General features: G+C 45.8%; 1 protein-coding gene across 8 annotated transcripts in view; it reads right to left on the reverse strand.

The window, feature by feature from the left end:
* The window catches only part of dnm1 (dynamin 1), a 165,174-nt gene that overhangs the window by 123,671 nt on the left and 15,830 nt on the right, over window positions 1–25,673 (reverse strand). For all 8 annotated transcript variants that reach the window (XM_033048774.1, XM_033048775.1, XM_033048780.1 and 5 more), the window contains exon 2: window positions 11,175–11,248. In XM_033048774.1, coding sequence (XP_032904665.1) covers window positions 11,175–11,248 — 74 coding nt within the window. The remainder of the gene's footprint in view (window positions 1–11,174; window positions 11,249–25,673) is intronic.

Here is a 25,673-nt window from a genome sequence, read left to right on the forward strand (position 1 = left end):
TAACACTACGTTTTGTTTACACAAAGGTCAAAAGGAAATTTATGTAAAGTGTAAGCATAGTGGGTTTATTTATAGAGCACCAAGTCACCCTGAAACATCCTGATCAGATTAGGCTCTCTGGAACGGTCAACGTGCGGTTGCAAAAACAAACCAATCTTTGGCCCCTTATTTCCACCAAGCTCTTGTTCTTTGCCGAAGTGTCCCCCGACACACTTCTGGCTGGCCATGAGAGACACACAGTGCTGGAAGAAAGAGCAGACCGTCTCATCAAACTTCCATTGTGTCTACTCTGGCACTTTCCTAGAAAAATCTATAACTAACGCCATTGTCTGGTTCTCTCACAGCTCGAGGCCTAGGCAGCATTCTGGTGAAATAACTCACTCTGGCTTTTACTCCAGTTGGCCTCGGACCAATATTTTGCACAAATGTAATCTCTCTTTACTCATACATTCTATGTCCCCATTTATAATGGTCCGAAAACAGTTGTATTTCTTTCCATTTTTTTTCTCTTGCCTCGAGAGGATTTTGTATTTGAACATCTATCCGGCTTCATTCCAAGTTTTGTCCACACTCTTTTTCATCGTATTGAATCTTGACTTTGACAGACAGCATGGAAACTTGGCCCTTCTGCCCAGCAAGTCCACGCCAGCCATCGATCACTAGTTCACACCAGTTCTGTGCGATTCTACTTTCTCATCCACTTACACCGTTGGGGCAATTTATGGAGGCCAAATAACCTACAAGCCCCACACATCTTTGCCATATCGATGGGGAGAAGGCAGGAACGGGGTACTGATTGGGGATGATCAGCCGTGATCACTTTGAATGGCGGTGCTGGCTCAAGGGGCCGAATGGCTTACTCCTGCACCCATTGTCTATTGAAACTGGAGCACCTGGAGGAAATCCACGTGGTCGCAGAGAGAACGTGCAAACTCCACACAGAGAGCATCGGCGTCACGATCGAACATGGATCTCTGGCTCTGTGAGGCAGCAGCTCTATCACCTGCGCCACTGCTTCCTCCTAGGTTGCATTTACTGCCTGGACTTCTACTTTTGTGGATAATACTTTGTTCAGCAATCTTAAGGTAGGTTTAGATTTATTGTCACTTGTTCCAAGATACAATCTTGCATGCCATCCAATCAAATCCGATAATACTATACATAAATACAATCAAACCAAACACAGGTACAACTTCTGCAGCAAAGTGCAGAATATAGTTTCTCAGTCTAGTGGTGTTACAGAGAACAAATCCAATGTCTGCATTGCGGTAGGTTGGTGACTACACCATAGCTTATGAGAGAGGACTGTTCAGAAATCTAATAGAGGGGAGGAAGCTGTTCCAGAGTCTGGTGGTGCACACTTTCAAACTTTTGTATCTTCTGATCAACAATTTGGACAAGTTCAATCAGACGAGTTTAAATCCAAATAATTAACTAAATCTGGTAGCTGTACTATGTTTATATATTCTGTTGTGCTGCAGCTAGTAAGAATTTCATTGTTCTATCTGGGACATATGACAATAAAACACTCTTGACCCTTGAATTATTTGACGAGGTTCCGCATGGTGGGTCACCCTGGAAGGTTTGATTGCATGGGATCCAGGGAGAGACAGCTAACTGGATAGAGAACTGGCTTCATGGATGCAAGGCCTGTGCCTCAAGGATCGGTGCTAGGCCCATTGCTGTTTGTGCTTTATAACCAATCATTTGGACTACAAGGCATGATTACGTTTGCAGATAATACTAAAACAGGTGGTCTCCTAGACAGTTACCAAAAATCACAGCAGGATCTTGATCAGCAGTGCAAGTGGGCTGAGAAATGGTCGACAGAGTTTAATGGAGATGTGCGAGGAATTGCATTTCGGGAGGTTGAACCAGGGCAGGACCTTCACAGTGAAGGGCAGGGCCCTGGGGAGAGTTGTAGAACAGAGGGATCTCGAAGCACAAGTATATAGCTTCTTGAAAGCGGTGTCACTGTTAGATAGGGTGATCAAGGTGGGTGTAGGTACATAGGCCTGCAACGTCAGGGTTTCGAGTATAGAAGTTGAAATGTTATGTTACATTACAGATGTACACGATGTTGGCGAGGCCATATTTGGAGTTTTGTGTTCAGGTCACCCTACTATAGGAAGGATGTCATTAAGCTGGAAAGAGTGCAGGGATTTGAGGGTGCTGCCAGGACTGAAGGGCCTGAGCTATAGGGAGAGGCTGAGCAGGCTAGGGCTCGGAGCGCAGGAGGCCGAGGTGTGATTTTGTAGAGGTGTATAAAATCATGAGGGTAATAGATAGCGGGGAATGCACTAAGAACGCACAACCTAGGATATAGATTTGAAGCGAGAGAGGAAATTTAAGAGAAACCTAAGGAACAACATTTTCCAAACAGAGGGGTGTGGGTATATGGAATGAGCTGCCAGAGGAAGTAGTTGAAGCAGATTCTATAACAACATTTAAAAGACATTTGAACAGCTAAATGGATATGAAAGGTTTAGAAGGATAAATGCAAGCAAATAGGGCAAGTGTAGATGGGGCATATCAGTCAGCATGGGTGAGTTAGCCTGAAGGGACTGTTTCTGTGCATTATAACTATGACTCCAGTATGATTCTGCTGAAATATTAGCCACTGCTTAATGAGGACACCGCCAGCAGAATTGTATAATCAAGCTCGGAATTCAATGTTGCTCTGGAATTAGAATCAGCTGCCGCTCCTGCTCCATCTTCCCCAGATGTCTCATCATTCAGAAGAAGAAAAGCGCTGCTTTCTTCAGGACTGAGTGCAGCCTTAGTTATCCACAGCGATCCCACAAAGGGAGCGACCATCTGACAGACATCGCCACCCTCCATGCACCGGTCAGAGAGCAGGAATAGAGCAGGGAAGTGTTCAGGAGGGAGGCTTTCCAGAGGCCTACGTTGAAAGGCCCTCGGGACAGCTGTGCTGGGGGGAGGGGGGGAAAAAAAGAGAGAGAGAGAGAGAGAGGGAGAGAGAGGGAGAAAGAGAGAGATCGCTCAGTTCTCCCCGAAACTGGGAAGCACAAAAGGGCAGTGTCTCAACCCTGGAAAAGGCCTCTGTTGTGTCTCCACAGTTAGTGTTGCTGCTGTGCTGGTAGTCGTACAGCTTTACTGTCAGAACCAAATGGGTACGCTTTCATTAGTAACAATTTCATACCATTAAGAAATAATACCAGTGGTAATAGGAAAAGTAACAGTAGTAATATTGCCAGCCATACAAGGTATTAGCAAAGATAGACACAAAGTGTTGGAGTAACTCAGCGGGTCAGGCAACATCTCTGGATAAAAAGGAATAGGAGACGTATCGGGTCAGGCCAAAGCATCTTTAACAGCCAACTATCCATAGTGCTTCACCCTATGTCCCTTCTCTCCAGAGATGCTGTCTGTCCCGCTGAGTTACTCCAGCTTTTTGTGTTTATCTAGTGGTTCATAGGGATATGGGCAAAAAAACGTGGGTAAGTGGGACTAGCATGGATGGGGCACTGAATACACATTGAATGGCGGTGGGGTCGGCAGTGTGGTTGCTAACGTCCCTTGTGACTGTGATTAGCTCACACTGCACTGGTTTACATGCACCTTGCCCACTGCACATAACACACAAGAGATATACTTGAAAAAGATTAAAAAAGTCATTGAGGGAGATAAGGAACTGCAGATTCTGGAATATTGAACAAAACACAAAGTGCTGGAGGAACTCAGTAGATCAGTCAGCACCTTGTGACTTGCCACGTGTGACAATAAGGTATTCATTCATTAATTCATTCATTCACCTGTCGAAGGAATGGACAGATGATATTTCAGGTTGCGATCCATGATAATACCAGTCAGTCGACAGTCTTCCCCCTCGTGATGGAAACGGGTCAAAATAGAGGAGCAAGTATCAAAGATTCTTTGAGGCAGGGATGGAACTTAGTGATAAAGTTGCTGAAATCAATGAGTTCTGCATGGGTGCAGGAGGCAGCCGCGATGCAGTGTTTGAGGTAGCGGAGAAAGAGTTGGGGGTTGCTGCCAGTGTACATTTGGAACAAGGACCCTTCAATGTACCCAGCAACATGCCAGGCACGGCTCAGGCCCATGGCTACACTTTAACTTGAGAACAGTGAGAAGTGTGAAAAGAGAAGTAGTTGAGGGTGAGGACACATTCTGCCAGGTAGGGGAACTACCAGTCGAAGGGGAACTAATTGGGTCTCTGTCCAAGGAACTACTGGAGGCCCGAGGCTTTACTGGTTGTATTGGAGGTTGCAATGGGATCAGACGTCTGAAGAAGGTTCCTGACCAAAGAGGTTGCCAGTCCCTTCCCTGCACAGATGCTGCCTGACCCGCTGGATTCCTTCAGCACTGTGTTTTGCACAAGATCGCAGAGGTTCTGTGCAGTGCGGCACAAGTGCTTTGTGCAGGATGAACACATTCCAATGTAATCCTCTTTAGATTTTCGTAATCACAACAGGCAGAGGCAGGAGCTTGCAGAACAGATGAACAGAAATAAAACTGGTATTATAGAAGGGGCTGCATGGTGGCACAGCGGTAGAGCTGCTGCCGTACGGCACCACAGATCCGGATTTAATCCTGTCTGCGGGCCCTGCCTGTACATTCTCCCGGTGACCTGCGTGGGTTTTCTGACCAGTTTCCTCCCATACCTTCAAAGATATACAGGTCTGTAGGTTAATTGGCTTGGTATAATTGTAAATTGTTCCTAATGTGCAGGATAGCGTTTGTGTGCGGGGATCGCTGGTCGGCGCGGACTCGGCGGGTTTCCGCGCTGCATCTCCAAGCGAAATGAAACTAACTTGGCTGGGATTAGCCAGGCCTAAACCACTGGGTCGGGTTACTTGGGACCACACATCACAAGGTAAAGGCTCCACATCTGTTTCCGTTTAAAATAGCTGGCACACCCAACATTTTCCTTTACCTCCCCTCTCCCAGTCCTCAAGCATCACACTAACTTGAAACCAAACTGCCTCGAAACTCCAGAATTCTCTTCCAAACATCTCAAGTTTCCCCTCTCTACTTTTTAACCTCCTTTAGGTAGTCCCTTCAGAGTTGCCCCCTCCCTCCCACATTTTCTTCTTGGTAAATATTTACTTGTCGACCTTTCTGCGAATTGTGCTGGGATTTTTGTTTCCACACTAAAGTGATTCAACGTTAGATTATTGGCACATGGACCAAGGTACAGTGGAATTCCTTTGCATACAATTCAGTAATATACACAAGCACAACCATACTCAAGTATATAGAAAAACAGTAGATTATGCTGCACCAGCGCAAGTTAGCATCACTTAAACATTGCATACCACCTCGCTTTCCACTGAAAGATCATTGACCTGAATATCATTTTGATTTCCCTCCCCTCAAGCTAATATGTCAAGTTCTTATCCCACATGTTATTTTTCACAGTGGTTTGAAATAACAGTTCTGGAAACAGACTCACGCCATCGCCCAATTTAAACTTGGAAACACTTCAGGCTGAATAATCAAAGAAAAATGGACAGACGTTTCCGGTGGTGATCTTCCTTCAAACTACTTGCTTGATTACTTGATTACGTAGCATGATCTGATTTAATCAGATAGAAGGCAAACAAAAGTTTTTCACTGCACCTCAGTACATGTAACAATAATAAAGCAATAATGAGTTGCGAGCCAGAACCCCCGAGTTCGATCCCAATCTCGAATGCTGTCTGTGTGGAGTTTGCACGCTCTCCCTGTAGCTGCGTGGGTTTCCTCCCATGTCCCAAAGAGGTGAAGGTTTGTAGGGAGGGAGTAATGTGAAGGGCGTAGATGAGAAAGTGGGATAACGTAGAACTGGTGCGAATGGCTCGATAGTCAGCATGGACTCAGTGGGCCGAAGGGTCAGTTTCCATGGCAGCATGGGGTGCAGAAAACAGTCAATGGTGGGGAATCTGGTCTGTGTGATAGCCTGGGCCACATCTGCTGTATAACTCTGCAATGCGGGACTAGACCTCGTCTTGAGAGGACCTGACTGCTTGTGACATTTTGTGTCTCGACATCTTATTTTGCAAGCTGTCATTTAGCATCAATACCACTTGAACTGTGATGAGGAGTCCCAGTGGGACATAGACGAGTAGAGTTAATGAGCTGCACATTGACATGGGTGGCACTGTGGTGCCGATGGTGGAGATGTTGTCTCAGAGACTAGGGTTTCATTCCGACCTTGGGTCCTTTAGGTTTATTATTGCCATGGGTACGGAGGTACAGTGAAAAGCTTTTTGTTTGGCATGCTTCCCAAATAGACATTATTATACTTCAATAGAATCAAATCAAACACAAGTACAATAGGTAGAACAAAGGGAAAGATACAGAGTGCAGAATATGGTCCTCAACATTGTAGTGTATCGGTTCCATTGACCAAGTCCAACAGGGCAGAGGTGACCCGGACAGTGCCCGAGCTTATGGAAAGACCCTTCAGTAGCTTGATAACAGAGGGGAAGCAGCTATTCCAATGTCTGGTGGTGCGCAACAGGTGCCAGGACCATTTAGTGTTGTGTAATGAACCGGATTTGATAGGGGAACTCAAGGTAAAGGAGCCATTAGGAGGTAGTGACCATAATATGATAAGTTTTAATCTACAATTTGAGAGGCAGAAGGGAAAATCGGAGGTGTCAGTATTACAGTTGAGCAAATGTGACTATGGAGGCATGAGGGAGGAGCTGGCCAAAGTTGACTGGAAAGATACCCTAGCAGGGATGACAGTGGAACACCAATGGCAGGTATTTCTGGGAATAATACAGAAGGTGCAGGATCGGTTTATTCCAAAGAGGTAGAAAGATTCTAAGGGGAGTAAGAGGAGACCGAGGCTGACAAGGGAAGTCAATGGCAGTATAAAAATAAAAGAGACGAAGTATAACATAGCAAAGATGAGCGGGAAGCCAGAGGATTGGGAAACTTTTAAAGAGCCACAGACGAAACCTAAAAAGGCAATACGGGAAGAAAAGATGAGGTACGAAGGTAAGCTAGCCAAGAATATAAAGGAAGATAGTCAAAGTTTCTTTAGGTATGTGAAGAGGAAAAAAAAAAATTAGATGACAAATGTGGGTCCCTTGAAGAGAGAAACAGGTGAATTTATTATAGGGAACAAGGAAATGGCAGACGAGTTGAACAGGTACTTTGGATCAGTCTTCACTAAGGAAAACAATCTCCCAGATGTACTAGAGGACCTAGGGTGACGGAGGAACTGAAGGAAATTCACATTTTGGCAGGAAATGGTGTTGGGTAGACTGATGGGACTGAAGGCTGGTAAATCCCCGTGGCCTGATAGTCTGCATCCCAGGGTACTTAAGGAAGTGGCTCCAGAAATCGTGGACGCATTGGTGATCATTTTCCAATGTTCTATAGATTCAGGATCAGTTTCTGTGGATTGGAGGATAGCTAATGTTATCCCACTTTTTAAGAAAGGAGGGAGAGAGAAAACAGGGAATTATAGACCAGTTAGCCTGACAATGGTGGTGGGGAAGATGCTGGAGTCAATTATAAATGATAAAATAATGGCACATTTGGATCGCAGTAAAGGATTGGTCTGAGTCAGCATGGATTTACGAAGGGGAAATCATGCTTGGCTAATCTTCTGGATTGTTTTGAGGATGTAACTAGGAAAATGGACAAGGGAGACCCAGTGGATGTAGTGTACCTGGACTTACCGAAAGCCTTTGATAAGGTCTAACATAGGAGGTTAGTGGGCAAAATTAGAGCACATGGTATTTGGGGTGGGGTACTGACATGGATAGTAAATTGGTTGGTAGACAGGAAACAAAGAGTAGGGATTAACGGGTCCCTTTCAGAATGGCAAGACTTGGTGCTGGGACCGCAGCTATTTACAATATACATTAACGATTTAGATGAAGGAATTAAAAGTAGCATTAGTAAATTTGCAGATGACACAAAGCTGGGTGGCAGTGTGAACTGTGAGGAGGATGCTATGAGGATGCAGGGTGACTTGGACAGGTAGGGTGAGTAGGCAGATGCATGGCAGATGCAGTTTAATGTGGATAAATGCGAGGTTATCCACTTTGGTGGCAGGAACAGGAATGCAGATTATTATCTGAATGGTGTCGTTAGGAAAAGGGGAAGTACAACAAGATCTGGATGTCCTTGTTCATCAGTCCCTGAAACTAAGCATGCGGGTACAGTAGGCAATGATTAAAGCTAATGGCATGTTGGCCTTCATAACAAGAGGAGTTGAGTATAGGAGCAAAGAGGTCCTTCTGCAGTTTTACAGGGGGCCGAGTGAGATCCCACCTCGAATATTGTGTGCAGTTTTGGTTTCCAAATATGAGGAAGGACATTCTTGCTCTTGAGGGAGTGCAGCGTAGGTTCACGAGGTTAATTCCCGGGATGGTTGGACTATCATATGTTGAAAGATTAGAGAGACTTGGCTTGTATACACTGGAATTTAAAAGGATGAGAGGGTATCTTATTGAAACATATAAGATTATTAAGGGATTGGACATGCTAGAGGCAGGAAAAATGTTCCAGATGTTGGGGGAGTCCAGAACCAGGGGCCACAGTTTAAGAATAAGGGATAGGCCATTTAGAAAGGAGATGAGGAAAATCCTTTTCGCACTTAGAGTTGTGAATCTGTGGAATTCTCTGTGGAGGCCAATTCTCTGTAAGCTTTCAAAAGAGAGTTAGATAGAGCTCTTAAAGATAGCAGATTCAGGGGATATGGGGAGAAGGCAGGAACGGGGTACTGATTGTGGATGATCAGCCATGATCACAGTGAATGGTGGTGCTGGCTCGAAGGGCCGAATGGCCTACTCCTGCACCTATTGTCTAAGGAGGAGGAATGACTGGGGTGGGACAAGTGCTTGATTATATTGATTAGGATTCCTTTGGGTGTTCCAGTTTCTTCCCACATCATATAAAGATGTATGTTGGTGGATGTGAGTGGCAGAATCTGGGTGGAGCTGATGCGTGTAGAAAATTTTAAAATGGGATTAGCACAGGTGGCTTGTTGATTGTTAGTGCAGACTTGGTGAGCTGAATGGCCTGTTTGGATTGATGTGAAAAAAAAACCCAGCATGAAAATAGCCCTTCTACCCACTGAGTCCAGACCAACCATTGATCAGACCAGTTCACACCAGCTCACTGTTATCCCATTTCCCCCTATCCACTCGATACACATTAGGGGCAATTTACAGAGGCCAATTATCCTACAAGCCCGCATGTCATCGGGATGGGGGGGGAACCCCATGTGGTCACAGGGTGAACGTGCAAACTCCACACGGACAAGGTCCATTGGAGAAACAGAGTGGGCAGCTATCTGCAGAGCCAAAAGAGATGGGGGAGATATTGAACAATTTATTTTCTTCGGTATTCACCAAGGAGAAGGATATTGAATTATGTGAGGTAAGGGAAACGAGTAGAGTAGTTATGGATACTATGAGTTTCAAAGTAAAAGAAGTACTGACACTTTTGAAAAATATAAAAGTGGATAAATCTCCAGGTCCTGACAGGATATTCCCTAGGACATTGAGGGAAGTTAGTGTAGAAATAGCCGGGGCTATGACAGAAATATTTCAAATGTCATTAGAAACGGGAATAGTCCCCGAGGATTGGCGTACTGCGCATGTTGTTCCATTGTTTAAAAAGGGTTCTAAGAGTAAACCTAGCAATTATAGACCTGTTAGTTTGACTTCAGTGGTGGGCAAATTAATGGAAAAGATACTTAGAGATAATATATATAAGCATCTGGATAAACAGGGTCTGATTAGGAACAGTCAACATGGATTTGTGCCTGGAAGGTCATGTTTGACTAATCTTCTTGAATTTTTTGAAGAGGTTACTAGGGAAATTGACGAGGGTAAAGCAGTGGATGTTGTCTATATGGACTTTAGTAAGTCCTTTGACAAGGTCCCTCATGGAAGGTTGGTTAAGAAGGTTAAACTGTTGGGTATAAATGCAGGAATAGCAAGATGGATTCAGCAGTGGCTGAATGGGAGAAGCCAGAGGGTAATGGTGGATGGCTGTTTGTCGGGTTGGAGGCAGGTGACTAGTGGGGTGCCTCAGGGATCTGTGTTGGGTCCTTTGTTGTTTGTCATGTACATCAATGATCTGGATGAAGGGGTGGTAAATTGGATTAGTAAGTATGCAGATGATACCAAGATAGGGGGTGTTGTGGATAATGAAGAGGATTTCCAAAGTCTACAGAGTGATTTAGGCCATTTGGAAAAATGGGCTGAAAGATGGCAGATGGAGTTTAATGCTGATAAATGTGAGGTGTTACACCTTGGCAGGACAAATCAAAATAGGACGTACATGATAAATGGTAGGGAATTGAAGAATGCAGTTGAACAGAGGGATCTGGGAATAACCGTGCATAGTTCCTTGAAGGTGGAATCTCATATAGATAGGGTGGTAAAGAAAGCTTTTGGTATGCTAGCCTTTATAAATCAGAGCATTGAGTATAGAAGCTGGGATGTAATGTTAAAATTGTACAAGGCATTGGTGAGACCAAATCTGGAGTATGGTGTACAATTTTGGTCGCCCAATTATAGGAAGGATGTCAACAAAATAGAGAGAGTACAGAGGAGATTTACTAGAATGTTGCCTGGGTTTCAACAACTAAGTTACAGAGATAGGTTGAATAAGTTAGGTCTTTATTCTCTGGAGCGCAGAAGGTTAAGGGGGGACTTGATAGAGGTCTTTAAAATGATGAGAGGGATAGACAGAGTTGATGTGATCAAGCTTTTCCCTTTGAGAATAGGGAAGATTCAAACAAGAGGACATGACTTCAGAATTAAGGGACAGAAGTTTAGGGGTAACATGAGGGGGAACTTCTTTACTCAGAGAGTGGTAGCGGTGTGGAATGAGCCAGTGGAAGTGGTGGCGGCAGGTTCGTTGGTATCATTTAAGAATAAATTGGATAGGCATATGGATGAGAAGGGAATGGAGGGTTATGGTATGAGTGCAGGCAGGTGGGACTAAGGGAAAAAAATTGTTCGGCGCGGACTTGTAGGGCCGAGATGGCCTGTTTCCGTGCTGTAATTGTTATATGGTTATATGGTTATAAGGTCAGGATGCTGCCTGACCTTCTCTGGCTCCAAGGCAGCAGCTCGACCAGCTCAACCAGACCCGATGTTTCTGGTTTCTGTGCCGTCTCTCTATGACTCTAAGCAAGGCGGGGGGGAGCCACCAGTTGTTCCACAGCTCCTTACCTGTCGGGGAGTTGATCAGCTGAAGAACGAGGGGTCTCCTGGTGACGATGCCAGATCCACGAGGAAGGAAGTCCCTGCAATGAAGAGCAGGACACTGGTGAACATTGTTTCACACACAGAGGCACCGGCAGCAGCTCAAACATGCCACACAGTTTCAGTTTAGTTTATTTATTATTGTCACGTGTACTGAGGAACAGCAAAAAGCTTTTGTTGCTGCTAACCAGTCACTGGACATAGGCTTTAGGATTGTTAGCCAACAAGGAGGAGGCAGGGCTTTTAAAGTACCAGGTGGCTGGCTTTGTATTCCACAGAGAATTTAGCAAATACAAGACGAATTATAAAAGAATGCTGCAGAGGTTGAAAATCCGAAATTTAAAAAAAATAAAAATTGTTGGAAACGCTCAGTGGGTCAGTCAGCATCTGGGGAAAGTAAAACGGGGTTAACATCAGCTCTGAACAAACATTCTTGGACTTTAAATGATTACAGTTTCATCTTATGAGCGGCACGGTGGAGCAGCGGTAGAGTTGCTGCCTAAAGGGCCTGTTCCACTCGGGCGTCATTTGCGCGTCACGTGAATCCCAAAATCCCGGGGTTGCCGCGCGCGACCGCGCGTCACTGCCTACGCCACCACATCTCACCACGCGCCATGCTCGTGTAATGCACGCCATGCGCGTGTAATGCACGCCATGCACGTGTAATGCACGCCATGCTCGTGTAATGCACGCCATGCTCGTGTAATGCACGCCATGCTCGCGCCATGCTCGCTCCACGACGCGTCTGTGATGCATAAATGATGTCGCGTCGTGCATCGTGACGCGTCAATGATGTCGCGTAAATGACGCGCAAATAACGCCCAAGTGGGACAGGCCTTTTACAGCGCTTGCAGCGCTGGAGATCCCGACTACGGGTGCTGTCTGTACGGAGTTTGTACGTTCTCCCCGTGACCTGCGTGGGTTTTCTCCGAGATCTTAGATTTCCTCCCACACTCCAAAGACGTGCAGGTATGTAGTTAAATCGGCTTGGTAAATGTAAAAATTGTCCCTAGTGCGTGTAAGGGGTAGTGTTAATATGCGGGGATCACTGGTCGGCACGGACCCGGTGGGCCGAACGGCCTGTTTCTGCGCTGCATCTCTAAACTAAAAAACGAAACTAAAAAGACAAAGTTCTTCACTGTTCCTCAGCACACATGACAAGAATAAACCAAAATCGCCACAAAAATACCAGATACTGTACAGGAGACAAGAATGTGAGAGTGAATGTAATTTTACATTATTGCAGGGAAGAGCAGCAAATCCAGGAACAAGCACATGTGTTATCCATTAGCTTAGCATGATTAATAAACCTACGTGTCACATTGGAAGTGCCAGTGCACCGTACTATCATGTAAAAATATCACTGCCTTCGATAAGCCGACTCACAGTCCTGTACTTTCCCAGTCCAACTTGGTGGCCAACACCAAGCCTACCCAGTTAGCTTTATTCAGATTCAAGGACCAGTTGTCACTAAATCATTCTCAATCTTTATATAAAATTCTATCATAATCTAATTAATGTTTCCTAAAGGCTTTAACGGCCAGATCATCAATTAACCTTTTTCATGACATATCTCATACACTGTGGATCTAAACTAACTCCCTGTGGTTCATCATCATATGCTGACCTAGAAAATCTTCCACCAAGAACAGATCCTCTTCATTGCAACTTTCATTTGCTTTGTCCATCTTTATATAGATTCAAGCCCAGGTTACAAGAATCCCATCTCTCTCAACATACATCATGTCCTTCATGATATACATTCCCAATATACAGCAAGTTATTTGAGCCCTATACAGTATACAACTGCCACCATTAACTTCTATCATCCACTGTTTAATAGCTTCACTCAGACTGAGGACTTGATTTACTAATCTGTCCCTCTCCCATTTTCACATAATTGTTGCTATGAGCACTATCCCACCTCCTTTTCACAAGATTGCGAGTTAAAAGGAGTAGAATTAAGCCATTCGGCCCATCGAGTCCACTCCGCCATTCAATCATGGCTGATCTCTGCCTCCTAAACCCATTTTCCTGCCTTCTCCCCATAACCCTCGACACCATTCTAATCAGGAATTTTGTCTAATCTCGGCTTTAAAAATATCCAGTGACTTGGCCTCCTACAACCCTCTGTGGCACAGATTAACTACCCTCTGACTAAAGAAGTTCCTCCTCACCACCTTTCTAAAAGAGCGCCCTTTAATTCTGAGGCTATGACCTGAAATATTTCACCTCCATCTCTGGCCATTTTGCAATGACAGTGCATCACCACAACGGGTATTAGATGACATTCATTAATTCATGAATGTGTCATTTATTCAGTGACTGTTGCAAATGCTGCATCTGCTCAGAGCATGTCGTCAGCTTCTCTTTGCACCATATTTTCCCTGTTTCTGCATCCAACTGCAGGTATAATCCTGTCCATCGCATTCCACCCGACTAGGTTACAGCCCAACAGTATGAACAATTCATTTTACAATATCACGTACTACCCGCGACCCTCCCTCTTCCCCCCCCAGTGAGCTCCAATTTCTCCCACCACCTCAATCACCCTGCTGCTTTCCCCTTCTCAGCAAGATCATCCCCATCCCGAGCCCCACCTTTCCCTTTGATATTGTTATCTGCTCCTCCCCATCTCCCTCCCACATCCCTCCATTTCTCACCTCTTCTTTCCATACCAGACACCCATTTAGTCTCTTTTTTCATCTCCAGCCTGTGTCGCTCACTCCACCCACCTGCCAATAACTCCACCTCACCTGTATCCATCTATCACTTGCCAGGCTTTGTCCCACCCCTCCCTCCCCCCCTCACTTTACCAGCTTTCTCCAGCCCCCCCCCCCCCCACTCCAATCAGAAGGGTCCCAGCTCAGAACATTACCTGTCCATCCCTTCCTCACGGATGCTGCCTGACCTTCTCAATTTATTCAGCACTTTGTGTTTGACTCAAGATTCCAGCATCTGCAGTGCCTTGTGTCTGCAAGTATATTCTTATATATCTGTTGGCACTGCCTTCTGACAGACCCAAGTGATCTGATGCCCAAGATAGACACAAAATGCTGGACTAGCTCGGCGGGACAGGCAGCATCTACGGAGAGAAGGAATGGATGACGTTTCGGGTCGAGACCCTTTTTTTTAATCTGTTGCCCATTTAGCTACCTTCACATTCTCATTAACTCTCAGCATTTCCATTCACCTGAACACCCTGTATTCCCCATCCCTATTGCACAAAATATACCCATTTTTAGCTTCAAAACTGGTTTCACTTCTAGAGGAGAAACAAAGAAAGATGCACAAGGTGTCCATGTTCAAGCTTGAAAATTAACCTGGAGCCATTTCAAGCCCCAACCCACAGACAAAGAAGTCAACCACGCCATTCAGTCCAACTCGGGAATTCCAGTGAAGAACTACTTCACGGGTCCAAACCAGTTTTAGCTGAAAATTTAAATATTCCCCCATTGACCCAAGATTTGCCGGTTTTGTAATGCAGGCTTTGGGAAGCCGCAGTAACTTCGAAACACATCTGGTGGCGCTGCTGAGCCATTTAGAGTATTTCTGGCTCCAAGTGACAATCCATGACTGCACCCTGTCTCTGCTTCCTGGATGCTCATGTCTTTTCCAGGATAATTTTTGAATAACCAAAACATACAAACAAACAAAAAATCATGAAGCGCCCAACCCCAAAACATCATCAATCCATTCCCTCCCCAGATGCTGCCCGACTTGCCGAGTTCTTCCAGCACTTTGTATTTTGCTCATGGTTCCAGCATCTGCAGTTCCTCATGTCTCAATAATGACTCCAGCTTCAAGCAACTTGAACTACGAGCAGAAATAACAGCAAAAATAGGCAGGAGTGTTTATTGGACATTTCTTTTAGCTTTTAGGTGCACCAATTTTCCAACTGCTAACTTCCAATAAGAGATTTTTCAACCAAGAGAGAAAATATGATGAATGTGGTGAATGAGTTGTCCTCATTTTGGATTTGGATCCCCATATCTACGTCTCAATGCAGACTTCATCCAACGTTTAGCACAGAATTTTTCCAACTAATCTGAAGTTACTTGTTCAAAACCAGTTTGCACAAAATGACTGAACGCTCAGAAATAGCTTCCAATGGTAAAATAAAACATCACCATCCAGACATCTTCTGTTAAAGATTGCAGTCAGAATTCGAGAGTTATCTTGTATAGTTTGCATCATCGTCTCCCAGTGCCTCAGTCACCCTGCAGGAGAGGAGGCCAGCATTGAAACTCTGGAAATTCCTCATTGAGGGATAGATAATGCTTGGTAGGCAAGGATGCTCTTCTCCACTTCTTTAAAAGATTGAAGAGGTCCAGTACTTTGCCAAATACTCAAGCTTCGACAGGTTTATGTTAAAGAGCACATTCACCGGTTACACCATGACCTGGTTTGGCAAATTCAATGCCCAGGACGCAAGGAGATGACAAAAAGTGATCGACACTGCCTGGTCCATCACAGGTACTGACCTCCCCACCCCAAGGGCTCTGTAGGAGACACTGAAGTAGCCAGCATCAAAATGCCCACACCACCCTGGCCATGCTCTCATTTCACCCCTGCCATCGGTAAGGTGGTACAGGAGCCCGAAAACCGTGACCACCAAGATCAAGAACAGCTTCTTCCCGACAAAAGTCAAGCTCTTCAACACTACAAAGCATTAACTAAACTATGACCTGTCTTGGTTGCACCAAGGACTACGTTTCTTTTTTAGCAATACTATTAGGGTTATTTGAAACATAGTAAATAGGTGCAGGAGTAGGCCATTCGTCCCTTCGAGCCAGTACCGCCATTCAATATGATTATGGCTGATCATCCAACTCAGTATCCCGTACCTGCCTTCTCCCCATACCCCTTGACTCCGTTAGCCCGAAGAGCTATATCCAACTCTCTCTTGAAAACATCCAGTGAATTGGCCTCCACTGCCAATCAGTCAGAATCTCCGCCACCTAGCCCCCCCAACCCAACCCAGCCCAGGGTGGAAATGTCATGGACTGGAGGGCATAGCTTTAACATGAGAAGTTTCAATGCGATGTGCAGGGCAGGTTTGCAGGGTGATGGGTATCTGGTGGGCTGGCGGAGGCAGATATGATCGGGACATTTGGAAGGCTTTTAGAAAGACAAATAGTCTGCCTATTGACACAGACATTGTGAGCCAAAGGACCTGTCCTTGTGCTGTACTGTTCTGTGTGCCTGTATTGAATTATAACACACGCAAGATAAATGAAAGACTCCCAAAATGGGAGACGTTTGCTGTAAACAGAATCTGACTTGTAGAACCCAGGCATGCATCAGTCAGTGGAGCTCAGCCTCACACCAAGGGCCCACATAGACCGGAGCCACTGACAGCAGGAATCCAAACAAGCTGGAGAAGGTGCATTGCAGAAGGATTGTCCACACAAAGCACCAACCTGCAGTGGGACTTCTCCCTGCCAGAGTGGGAGAGGGGTGGAGGGAAACATTAATAACATCCAAATCGCATCAATGTCTGCAGTGTTCTCCATGACAGACTAAAACTGACAAGCAGAGGAGATGCTCAAGGGCAAGTTGCCTGCAGCAAAAGCGTCTGTTTAAGACGGGAATCTTGTACACTCTGCACCAGAAAGTTACTGAAACAGAAACTAAACAATGCTGGAAACACTCGATACGTCAGACGGCATCTGTGAAGAGAGGAACCAGGTGAACGTATCGAGACCATGACCCTTTGTCAGATCTTGTGTCCGTCGCTTAATACTAGGATATGGAAGAGTCTCCAGACTGGGAATTAGGTTTGGAAGGAAGACCCTGGCTACATCCATGATGTTTCTTGTCAAGAAACAAGAAACATCATGGAAGTAGCCAGGGTCGTCCTTCCAAACTTAATTCCCAGTCTGGAGACTCTTCCATATCCTAGTCAAACTATGGACTCCAGACACAGACAGTGTCACGTCCACAGTGGGTTAGGTGAAGAAGGTGGAGAGGCACAAAACAAGTGACCTCAGCAACTCCAAGCTCACCAGGATATTGACCACTGGGTAACTCCATCTACTGGGGGGGGACTGGGGAAAGGGCAGCACACAGAGGGGGACCAACATTTAATTTGCCACCTCATGGCCCATGCACTTTTTGAATCTGCATTTTTTCTGTAGCTGTGTAACATTATATTCTGTACTCCATTTCCTTTCTCTTTTTGCACAACCCCTTTTGCTTGTGCAGGGTTCAATTGGTATGATTTACTCAGATATCGTGCAAAGCAAAGCCTTTCATTGTAATGCGATGCACGTGACAACTATCAGTTAACACCTGAGAGAGCAGAGTGTAAAGGACCTGTCCCACCAGCATGCGACTAGCACGACCTAACGTGGTCGCTTGAGCCGTACGGCCTCGCAAGGCCGGTCCCGACATCGCGCGGGGCTCCGTAAAACTGACAACTGTCCAAAAATTCCGCGCGGCAACAGCCTGTCGGCCCGAAGCCGCATTGAGGCCGTACGCAGCGCCTCGACGGGCGTACGCAGCGTCTTGACGACGTACGCCTAGTGCGTGGTGTTGCGTGATGACGTCACCGCCCGGCGTGCCGTTGCGTGATGACGTAACCGCCCGATGCCGTGCGACGTCCAAATTCAGTCGGCCTGCCTCCTGCCCAGCTGATTGGTGATTATGATGTCGGGACCAGCCCCGCACACCTCCAGACGGCTCCGCGGTTGGAAGTGGGACCGGCCCACGCGAGGCCGTACGCCTCAAGCCACCACGTTTGGTCGCGCTAGACGCATGCAATCGCATGCTAGTGGGACAGGCCCTTAACTTCAGAAAGAAATTTTTCATGTCAAGAACAGGAACAAGAATGAAGTTCTGATCCAAATGATCAATGCAAGAGTCTTGCTGTTTATGAAGGAACTGCAGATGCTGGAAAATCGAAGGTAGACGAAAATGCTGGAGAAACTCAGCGGGTGAGGCAGCATCTATGGAGCGAAGGAAATAGGCAACATTTCGGGTCGTAACCCTTCTTCAGACTTGCTCGCAGTTTATTCAATAGTTTGTGCTCCACAAGAAAGATCAGCACATCTTGATTGGGACTCAACAACCTTGCAACAGCAGGTTTAAAAAACAAAACAAATTGAATCAGCTGCTTCCTTGACAAAGTGATGGGCAACAGGATGTGACTGGTCAACTTGCCTTTGTACATCCTGTTTATAAATGACCTTCCAGAGTAACCAGCCAGAATGGTGCCAGGAGCCCCAGTTCTGTCTCGGGTTAATATCCGAGCAAAAATTAGAACAACCAAAGGGTGTGATCATGCCGTTGAGATGGAGGTGGTGCTTGTCCATTGGAACTGTAACTGGGGCTACAGGGATATACAAGTCGACATTAGGATGTGGACATCACTGACAATGCCAACACTGGTTCTCCGTGTCTACACAACACAGATATGAGGAGCCAGTTGGGGGTTAACCACACTGCTGGATCAACAGTTGCAAAACAAACAGTCCCAAATTTTAAGGCAACGGAAATAGTGAACCAGGTGGGATTTCACGACAATCCACTCATTCAATGGTTGCCATGAATGAGCCCACCTTACTTTTTAATTTATACAAGGGTTTCAATTTTAAAATTCCCAGCTGCTGGAATGGAATCTGAACTCATGTCTTATAATTAATGGGCCTAAACATTGGAAAGGTGCTGACCCGAAGTGTCACCTGTCTATTCCCTCCATAGATGCTGCCTGATCTGCTGATTTACTCCAGCACTGTGTTTTGTTCCAGATTCCAGCATCTAGTCTCCAAAACATTGGCTGCTGGTGCAGTAACCACCACAGTTTGATGAGTTCGCGTACCGCCACAACAGATCAACGGTGGATGCGATCTCGCTGGCCCTCCACTCCGCACTGGACCACTTGGACAACAAAAACTCATATGTCAGGCTGTTATTCATTGATTACAGCTCGGCATTTAACACAATCATCCCCTCCAAACTGGTTACCAAACTCGCAGAACTGGGTCTCTGCGCATCCCTCTGCAACTGGATCCTCGACTTCCTCGTCCACAGACCACAGTCTGTTCGTATTGGTGGAAATGTGTCAGCCTCAATAACAATCAGCACGGGAGCACCTCAAGGCTGCGTGCTCAGCCCCCTGCTGTACTCACTCTATACCCATGACTGCGTAGCGAACTACAGTGCGAACTCCATCATCAAGTTCGCTGACGACACCACTATTGTGGGGCGTATCACTGATGGGGATGAGTCAGAGTACAGAAGAGAGATCGAGCAACTGTCCATATGGTGCCAGCGCAATAACCTGGCCCTCAACACCAGCAAAACCAAGGAACTGATTGTGGACTTTGGAAGGAGTAGGAGGGGGACCCACAGCCCCATTTATATCAACGGGTCGATGGTTGAAAGGGTCAAGAACCTCAAATTCCTGGGCGTGCACATCTCTGAAGATCTTTCCTGGTCCGAGAACACTAACGCAATTATCAAAAAAGCTCATCAGCGCCTCTACTTCCTGAGAAGATTACGGAGAGTCGGATTGTCAAGGAAGACTCTCTCTAACTTCTACAGGTGCACAGTCGAGAGCATGCTGACCGGTTGCATCGTGGCTTGGTTCGGCAATTTGAGCGCCCTGGAGAGGAAAAGACTACAAAAAGTAGTAAACACTGCCCAGTCCATCATCGGCTCTGACCTTCCTTCCATCGAGGGGATTTATCGCAGTCGCTGCCTCAAAAAGGCTGGCAGTATCATCAAAGACCCACACCATCCTGGCCACACACTCATCTCCCTGCTACCTTCAGGTAGAAGGTACAGGAACCTGAAGACTGCAACAACCAGGTTCAGGAATAGCTACTTCCCCTCAGCCATCAGGCTATTAAACCTGGCTCGGACAAAACTCTGATTATTAGCAACCACTTTCTGTTATTTGCACTACCAGTTTATTTATTCATGTGTGTATATATTTATATCATGGTATATGGACACATTTATCTGTTTTGTAGTAAATGCCTACTATTTTCTGTGTGCTTAAGCAAAGCAAGAATTTAATTGTCCTATACAGGGACACATGACAATAAACTCACTTGACTTGAGGTCACAGGGAACTGCAGATGGTGTAATCTTGAGCAAAGCATGGTGCTGGTGGTACTCAGCAGGTCAGGCAGCGGGAATGGACAGGCGATGTTTCGGGTCGGGATCCTTCATCTGACCGATTGTGGTAGGTGGGGCGAAAGTTGACAAAGAGCTAGCAGAGCTTGTGATGGAAGCAGATTTGATAAGGGCATGCTGAAGGTTTTTAGATGGGTACATGGATGGATTGCATGCAGACAGAGATTAGTTTAACTTGGCATCATGTTCAGCGCTGACATTGGCGGCCAAAGGGCCTGTTGTTCTGCAGTAATGTTCCATGAAGACTAGTGTTCTTTGCCAAATAACTACCTTAGCAATGGAAAATAATTTTCTCCCCATAAATCAAAAAACACTTTAGTTTCGAGACACAGCGCAGAAGCAGGCCCTTTGGCCCACCGAGTCTGCGCCGACCAGCGATCCGCGTACACTAACTCTATCCTACACATTAGGGAGAATTTACAATTTAACAAAGCCAACTAACCTACAAACCTGTACGTCTTTGGAGTGTGGGAGGAAACCGGAGCACCTGGGAGAAATCCCACGGGGACAAGGTCACGGGGAGAACGTACAAACTCCGAACAGACAGCACTCACCATCAGAATCGAACCCGGGTCTCTGGCGCTGTAAGGCAGCACCTCTACCACTGCCCCACCATGCTGCCACTTCTCAAAAGGCAATTTGCCCAGTTTTGGGTTAAATCAATAAACAAAATAAAATTGATCACCATTTAGAAAGCAGCTGCCCTGTCTAGTGCATTGCTACGTTAGACGTAGCAATTCTTTCTCAGACCCAGTGGGGCTGGGGACCTTACTTGTGCTGGGGCTGCCAAGACAAGGCAAGTGAACACAACCAGTCTCCAAGTCACACCCTCCACCTTCACCCGATCAGCAAGTCAAGAGGGTCACACGTACTGACACGAACAATGAAATTCTTACTCGCAGCAGCTTAATAGATCCATAAATACAAATTAATAATAGAAGTTACTAATGCCAATACCAAGTCATTAGTTACCATAGTGCAAAAAAAAACTGAAATCCATAGTGCATCCAAAGACCCAGTCCAATGAAGATCATAGTTGCCAAGATTAGTGTTGTGCAGTGTCCAAGAAACATATGGTTGGCGGGAAGAAGCCGTTCTTGAACCTGGTGGTCACAGTATTCGGGCTCCTGTACCTTTTCCCCCCCCAAAGGTAGCAGCGAGATGAGAGCTAGCCAGGGTAGTGTGTTCAATAGAAAATAAGAAAATAGAAAAGAAAAGTGGATCAATTCCACAGCTTCACAGCAGGAGAATATTTTAAAGTGCTTCATCGATTGTCAATTTCACTAGGAAAACCAGAGGACACACACTGTGTTCCAGTTTCTTTTTTGGCGATACACATCTCCCTCAGTTGCCATGTTTTATTCACCAGCACACGATTAATGGGATTAAAGGATTGAAGCCATTCCTTCGGTGTGGCTGATCTTTCAGTAACACAAGCAGCACACTGCACACCACGGTTCACAATGTATTACACTTGAGCAATTGCAACGTTCACTAGCTCATCCATACTTGGCGTACATATTGTGTTCAGTTTTGGTCACAAACCTGTCTGTGCCGAGGCTGAGGGGTGATCTCACAGAGTTGTACAAAATCATGAGGAGAACAGATCAGGCAAATGCACAGTATTTTACCCAGAGTAGGGGGTGGGGAGGGGGAGGGGGAGGAGGTGGGGAGGTGCGGGGGGGGTGGGGGGGAGAGTTTTATTGTCATGAGTCCAGATAGGACAATGACATTCTTGCTTGCTGCAGCGCAACAGAATATTGTAAGCATAAACACCGAACAGTTCAGTGTGGCTATATACCTCAGGGCAAACATTTAAGATGAGGGGCAGACGATTTAACAGGAACCCAAGAGGCAACATTTTCTGCAGTGGTGGGACGAGTGGCCTGGGGAAGTAGTTGAGGTCAGGTATGATTTAAGACATTTGGACAAGCACATGGATAGGAAAGGTTTAGAGAGATAGGAACCAAGCTGGATTAGCTCAGATGGGGTATTGTGGTCAGCATGGATGAGTTAGGCCGAAAGGCCTGTTTTCGTGCTGTACAACTCTATAACAATAAACGAAAGCCCAGTGAGGAAAGTCCAGCACAAGTTTGAAGGGTCTCAACTCTAAACGTCACCTATCCACGTATTTCAGAGATGCTGCCTGACCTGCGTTGTTACTACAGTCCTGTCTTCTGTCCAGAAAAGGTATTGGTTTGAACAACACTTTGGTAAACAAGTGACTCAGTCTTCACATCCAGTTTGCACTGAAACCTCACATCTGATCACTGAACAGCCGGTAGCACAGTTCGAATAGAATAAACTGCAAGAAATTTTAAAAGGTAAACTAATAACTCAGTTGCCAAGGAGACGCAAGGTATTACAGATGTTGGAATCTTGAGCAAAACAAAGTGCTGGAAAAACTCAGCGGGTCAGGCAGCATCTGCGGAGGAAAAGGACAGGTGACATTTTGGGCCGGGACCCGAAACGTCTGGTGAAGGAAATGGACAGATGACTTCTTGGGGGTTGGGACCCTTCTTCAGATTGAAGAACAGTAGAACCCCAACCCAAAATGTCATCTGTCCATTTCCCCACACAGATGCTGCCTGACCTGCTGAGTTTCTCCAACACTTTGTTTTTAAACTAGCTTCCCTTTCCTTGCCACTAAAACGGGGCCTCTGTGTTCACCATGCCGATACTGCAGGCTCCCAATCCTGATGACCATCTGCTGACCATTACACTGTGAAAATCCATCTGTGGAGAAAACAACGTCCTTCACCATCCATGACCCACCAGCATTGACCACCAGGTCATAAACTGGGCAACCGGTGGGATTTCGGAACTAGATCGAATCATCACCCAAAACGAGAGACTTCCTTCAGAGAGAAGATGACAGATGGTAGGAGAATCCAACACGAGTTGCATAAGTGGAAAAGGAGCAAGATAACAACTTTACCATGAATGTATCTATATATCCCACAGCAACGTTGCTGACCGACCGGTTGCACCATAACCTGAAGAAGGGTTTCGGCCCGAAACGTTGCCCATTTCCTTCGCTCCACAGATGCTGCTGCACCCGCTGAGTTTCTCCAGCATTTTTGTGTACCTTGCACCATGCCCTGGTTTGGCACCTCAAAATACCAGATACAGAGGAGGCAATGGAGAGTAGAGGACAGTGGCCAGTCCATTGCAGGCACTGACCTCCCCACAGCCAAATGGATCCACAGGAGACGCTGCCTCCGAAAGGCGGCCAATATCAAAAAGATCCACATCACTTTGGCCATGCCCTCAATTACCGTAACATCGGGAAGAAGATACAGGGCCCAAAAACAGTGACATCCTGGATTAAAAACAACTTCCCAGCAACTATCAGCCCCGCGAACATTAAACTCAGTAACGATGAACTGTGAACGGTGTCTTCGGTGACACTATTACGGTTACCTAGTATTACTGTTATCCATGAATTGATTTTTAAAAAATTATTATATGTTTTCTGTGCATTGTGTTTACAGGCCTGTTCAGCTGCTGCAAAATAATGTAATTGTTCTGTTATCCAGGCACAAGACACTTGATAAAAGTCCATCTTGTCATCTTAGTGCGTCCGTCAGATTTGGTATACGTGTACACGTTAAACATTCCAGTGGATTCACAGGGAAGTCGCAACATGGGGAGAAGCCAACAGACTGGAGAGCAGGAGCACTGGCCCTGAAAGCAGGAGTTATTAGTCACAGTGGCCACATATACAACTGGGGGATCACATTTCACAGCGTTTCAGCTCGTGTAGAAATGCAGTTTCATTGCAAGGGTTTTTACAGTGGGGAAAACTGCAAATTCCCAGACTTCAATCCTGCCCAATTCCTGTGACGCTTCCTGTTGCGAAGGTTTAGATAGAGCTAATGGTACGGAGGAAGGAAGAGAGAGGAAGGAAGAAGGCAGGGGCACCACAGCCAAGAACGGTGAAGGGATGGGGAAGGGGGGGGGTGAAAGTGGGATGAAGTCCCTTTCAGTTAAAGTTCAGCTGAAGCAGCACCAGCCACACGATCACGTGCTTTGTAGGTACAGCACATGACACGATACAACTTTATTTATCCCAGGGGGGAAATTGATCAGCCATAAAAACACATAATACATGAAATTAAAGTGATGAGTGGAAAGGACTGGGGATGTGCAGAGATTGGGGAGGGGGAGGGGTGTCAGTCTCAGTCTACCCCACGACAGAAGGGGGAGGAGTTGTACAAGTTTGATAGCCACAGGGACGAAGGATCTCGATCCGAAACGTAACCCATTCCTTCTCTCCAGAGGTGCTGCCCGTCCCGCTGAGTTACTCCAGCATTTTGTGTCTGTCAGGAGCAAGGTGATGGTGGTTCAAGATAGCAGCCGCTGCCACATTCTCGAGCAACGAGAGACAGGCAATAAATATTAACCATGCTAATGAAGCAGAAAGCTAATGTAAAAAAAAAAAAAAATGTTAAACTCTCCATATCTCTGCCCTGCTTTAAATACACAATAGCATCCTCCCCACTTCACTACAGTATCTCAGATTGTATTTAAGTATTGAGTGCGCATGGTGTCATGACCAAGATACATTGTGCCAGACACCGCTGCTGGGTTGGGAATGAAAGACATTCTAATCACAGCCCTTCCCCCGTGTAACTGCATGCTAACAATATTACAGAGGGACTCACAGATAGATGCTCAATTATTTGACCAAAAATATCCGAACATGGCTCAGATTCAAATCTGATGTCAGTCTTGAGGCCATCTGGTACATTTTGTGTTAAAAGAAAGCAGTCCAGGTTGCTTGCGTTTGTCAGAATTTCCGACATTGCAGAACAATATAAACTTCGGAATCTGGTTGTGAAGAATTTTTCGCCCTCCTGAGCAAGATTGCTGAAGGCAAAATAAACTCAAATCCTCTTTTTCAACCCCATGCTGTTGATTACCTCTGTGCAGTGTTGATAAGGTTCGCTCCAAGCCCTAGGTAGCTTTCTGATGATTTATGTCAACTGAAATCATCCTTTTAAAAAACATCTATGGCCAAGAGTTAATGCGGACTGTGTCTATGGGGCAGATAGAACAGCCAACAAGTCACAGAGCAGGAAAGGTGTTGCGCTGCTGGTCCTGGCTGCAAGCTCATTACTCAAACAACATGCATCGAAAGGAGGGGAAGAGAAAAAGAGAGAGATACTCATGTGGAGATGCACATACAGACACCACGGCAAGAGACATCACAGCACAGCAGAAACAGAACCTCATCAAAGCAATCAAAAGCTCAGCAAATTCACATTTAATTTTGGGCAAGAAATTAATGTGTCAGTGGATTCAAATATTGAAAATTAA

The sequence above is a fragment of the Amblyraja radiata genome, chromosome 32, assembly GCF_010909765.2.
Source record: "Amblyraja radiata isolate CabotCenter1 chromosome 32, sAmbRad1.1.pri, whole genome shotgun sequence".
Taxonomy (NCBI): domain Eukaryota; kingdom Metazoa; phylum Chordata; class Chondrichthyes; order Rajiformes; family Rajidae; genus Amblyraja; species Amblyraja radiata.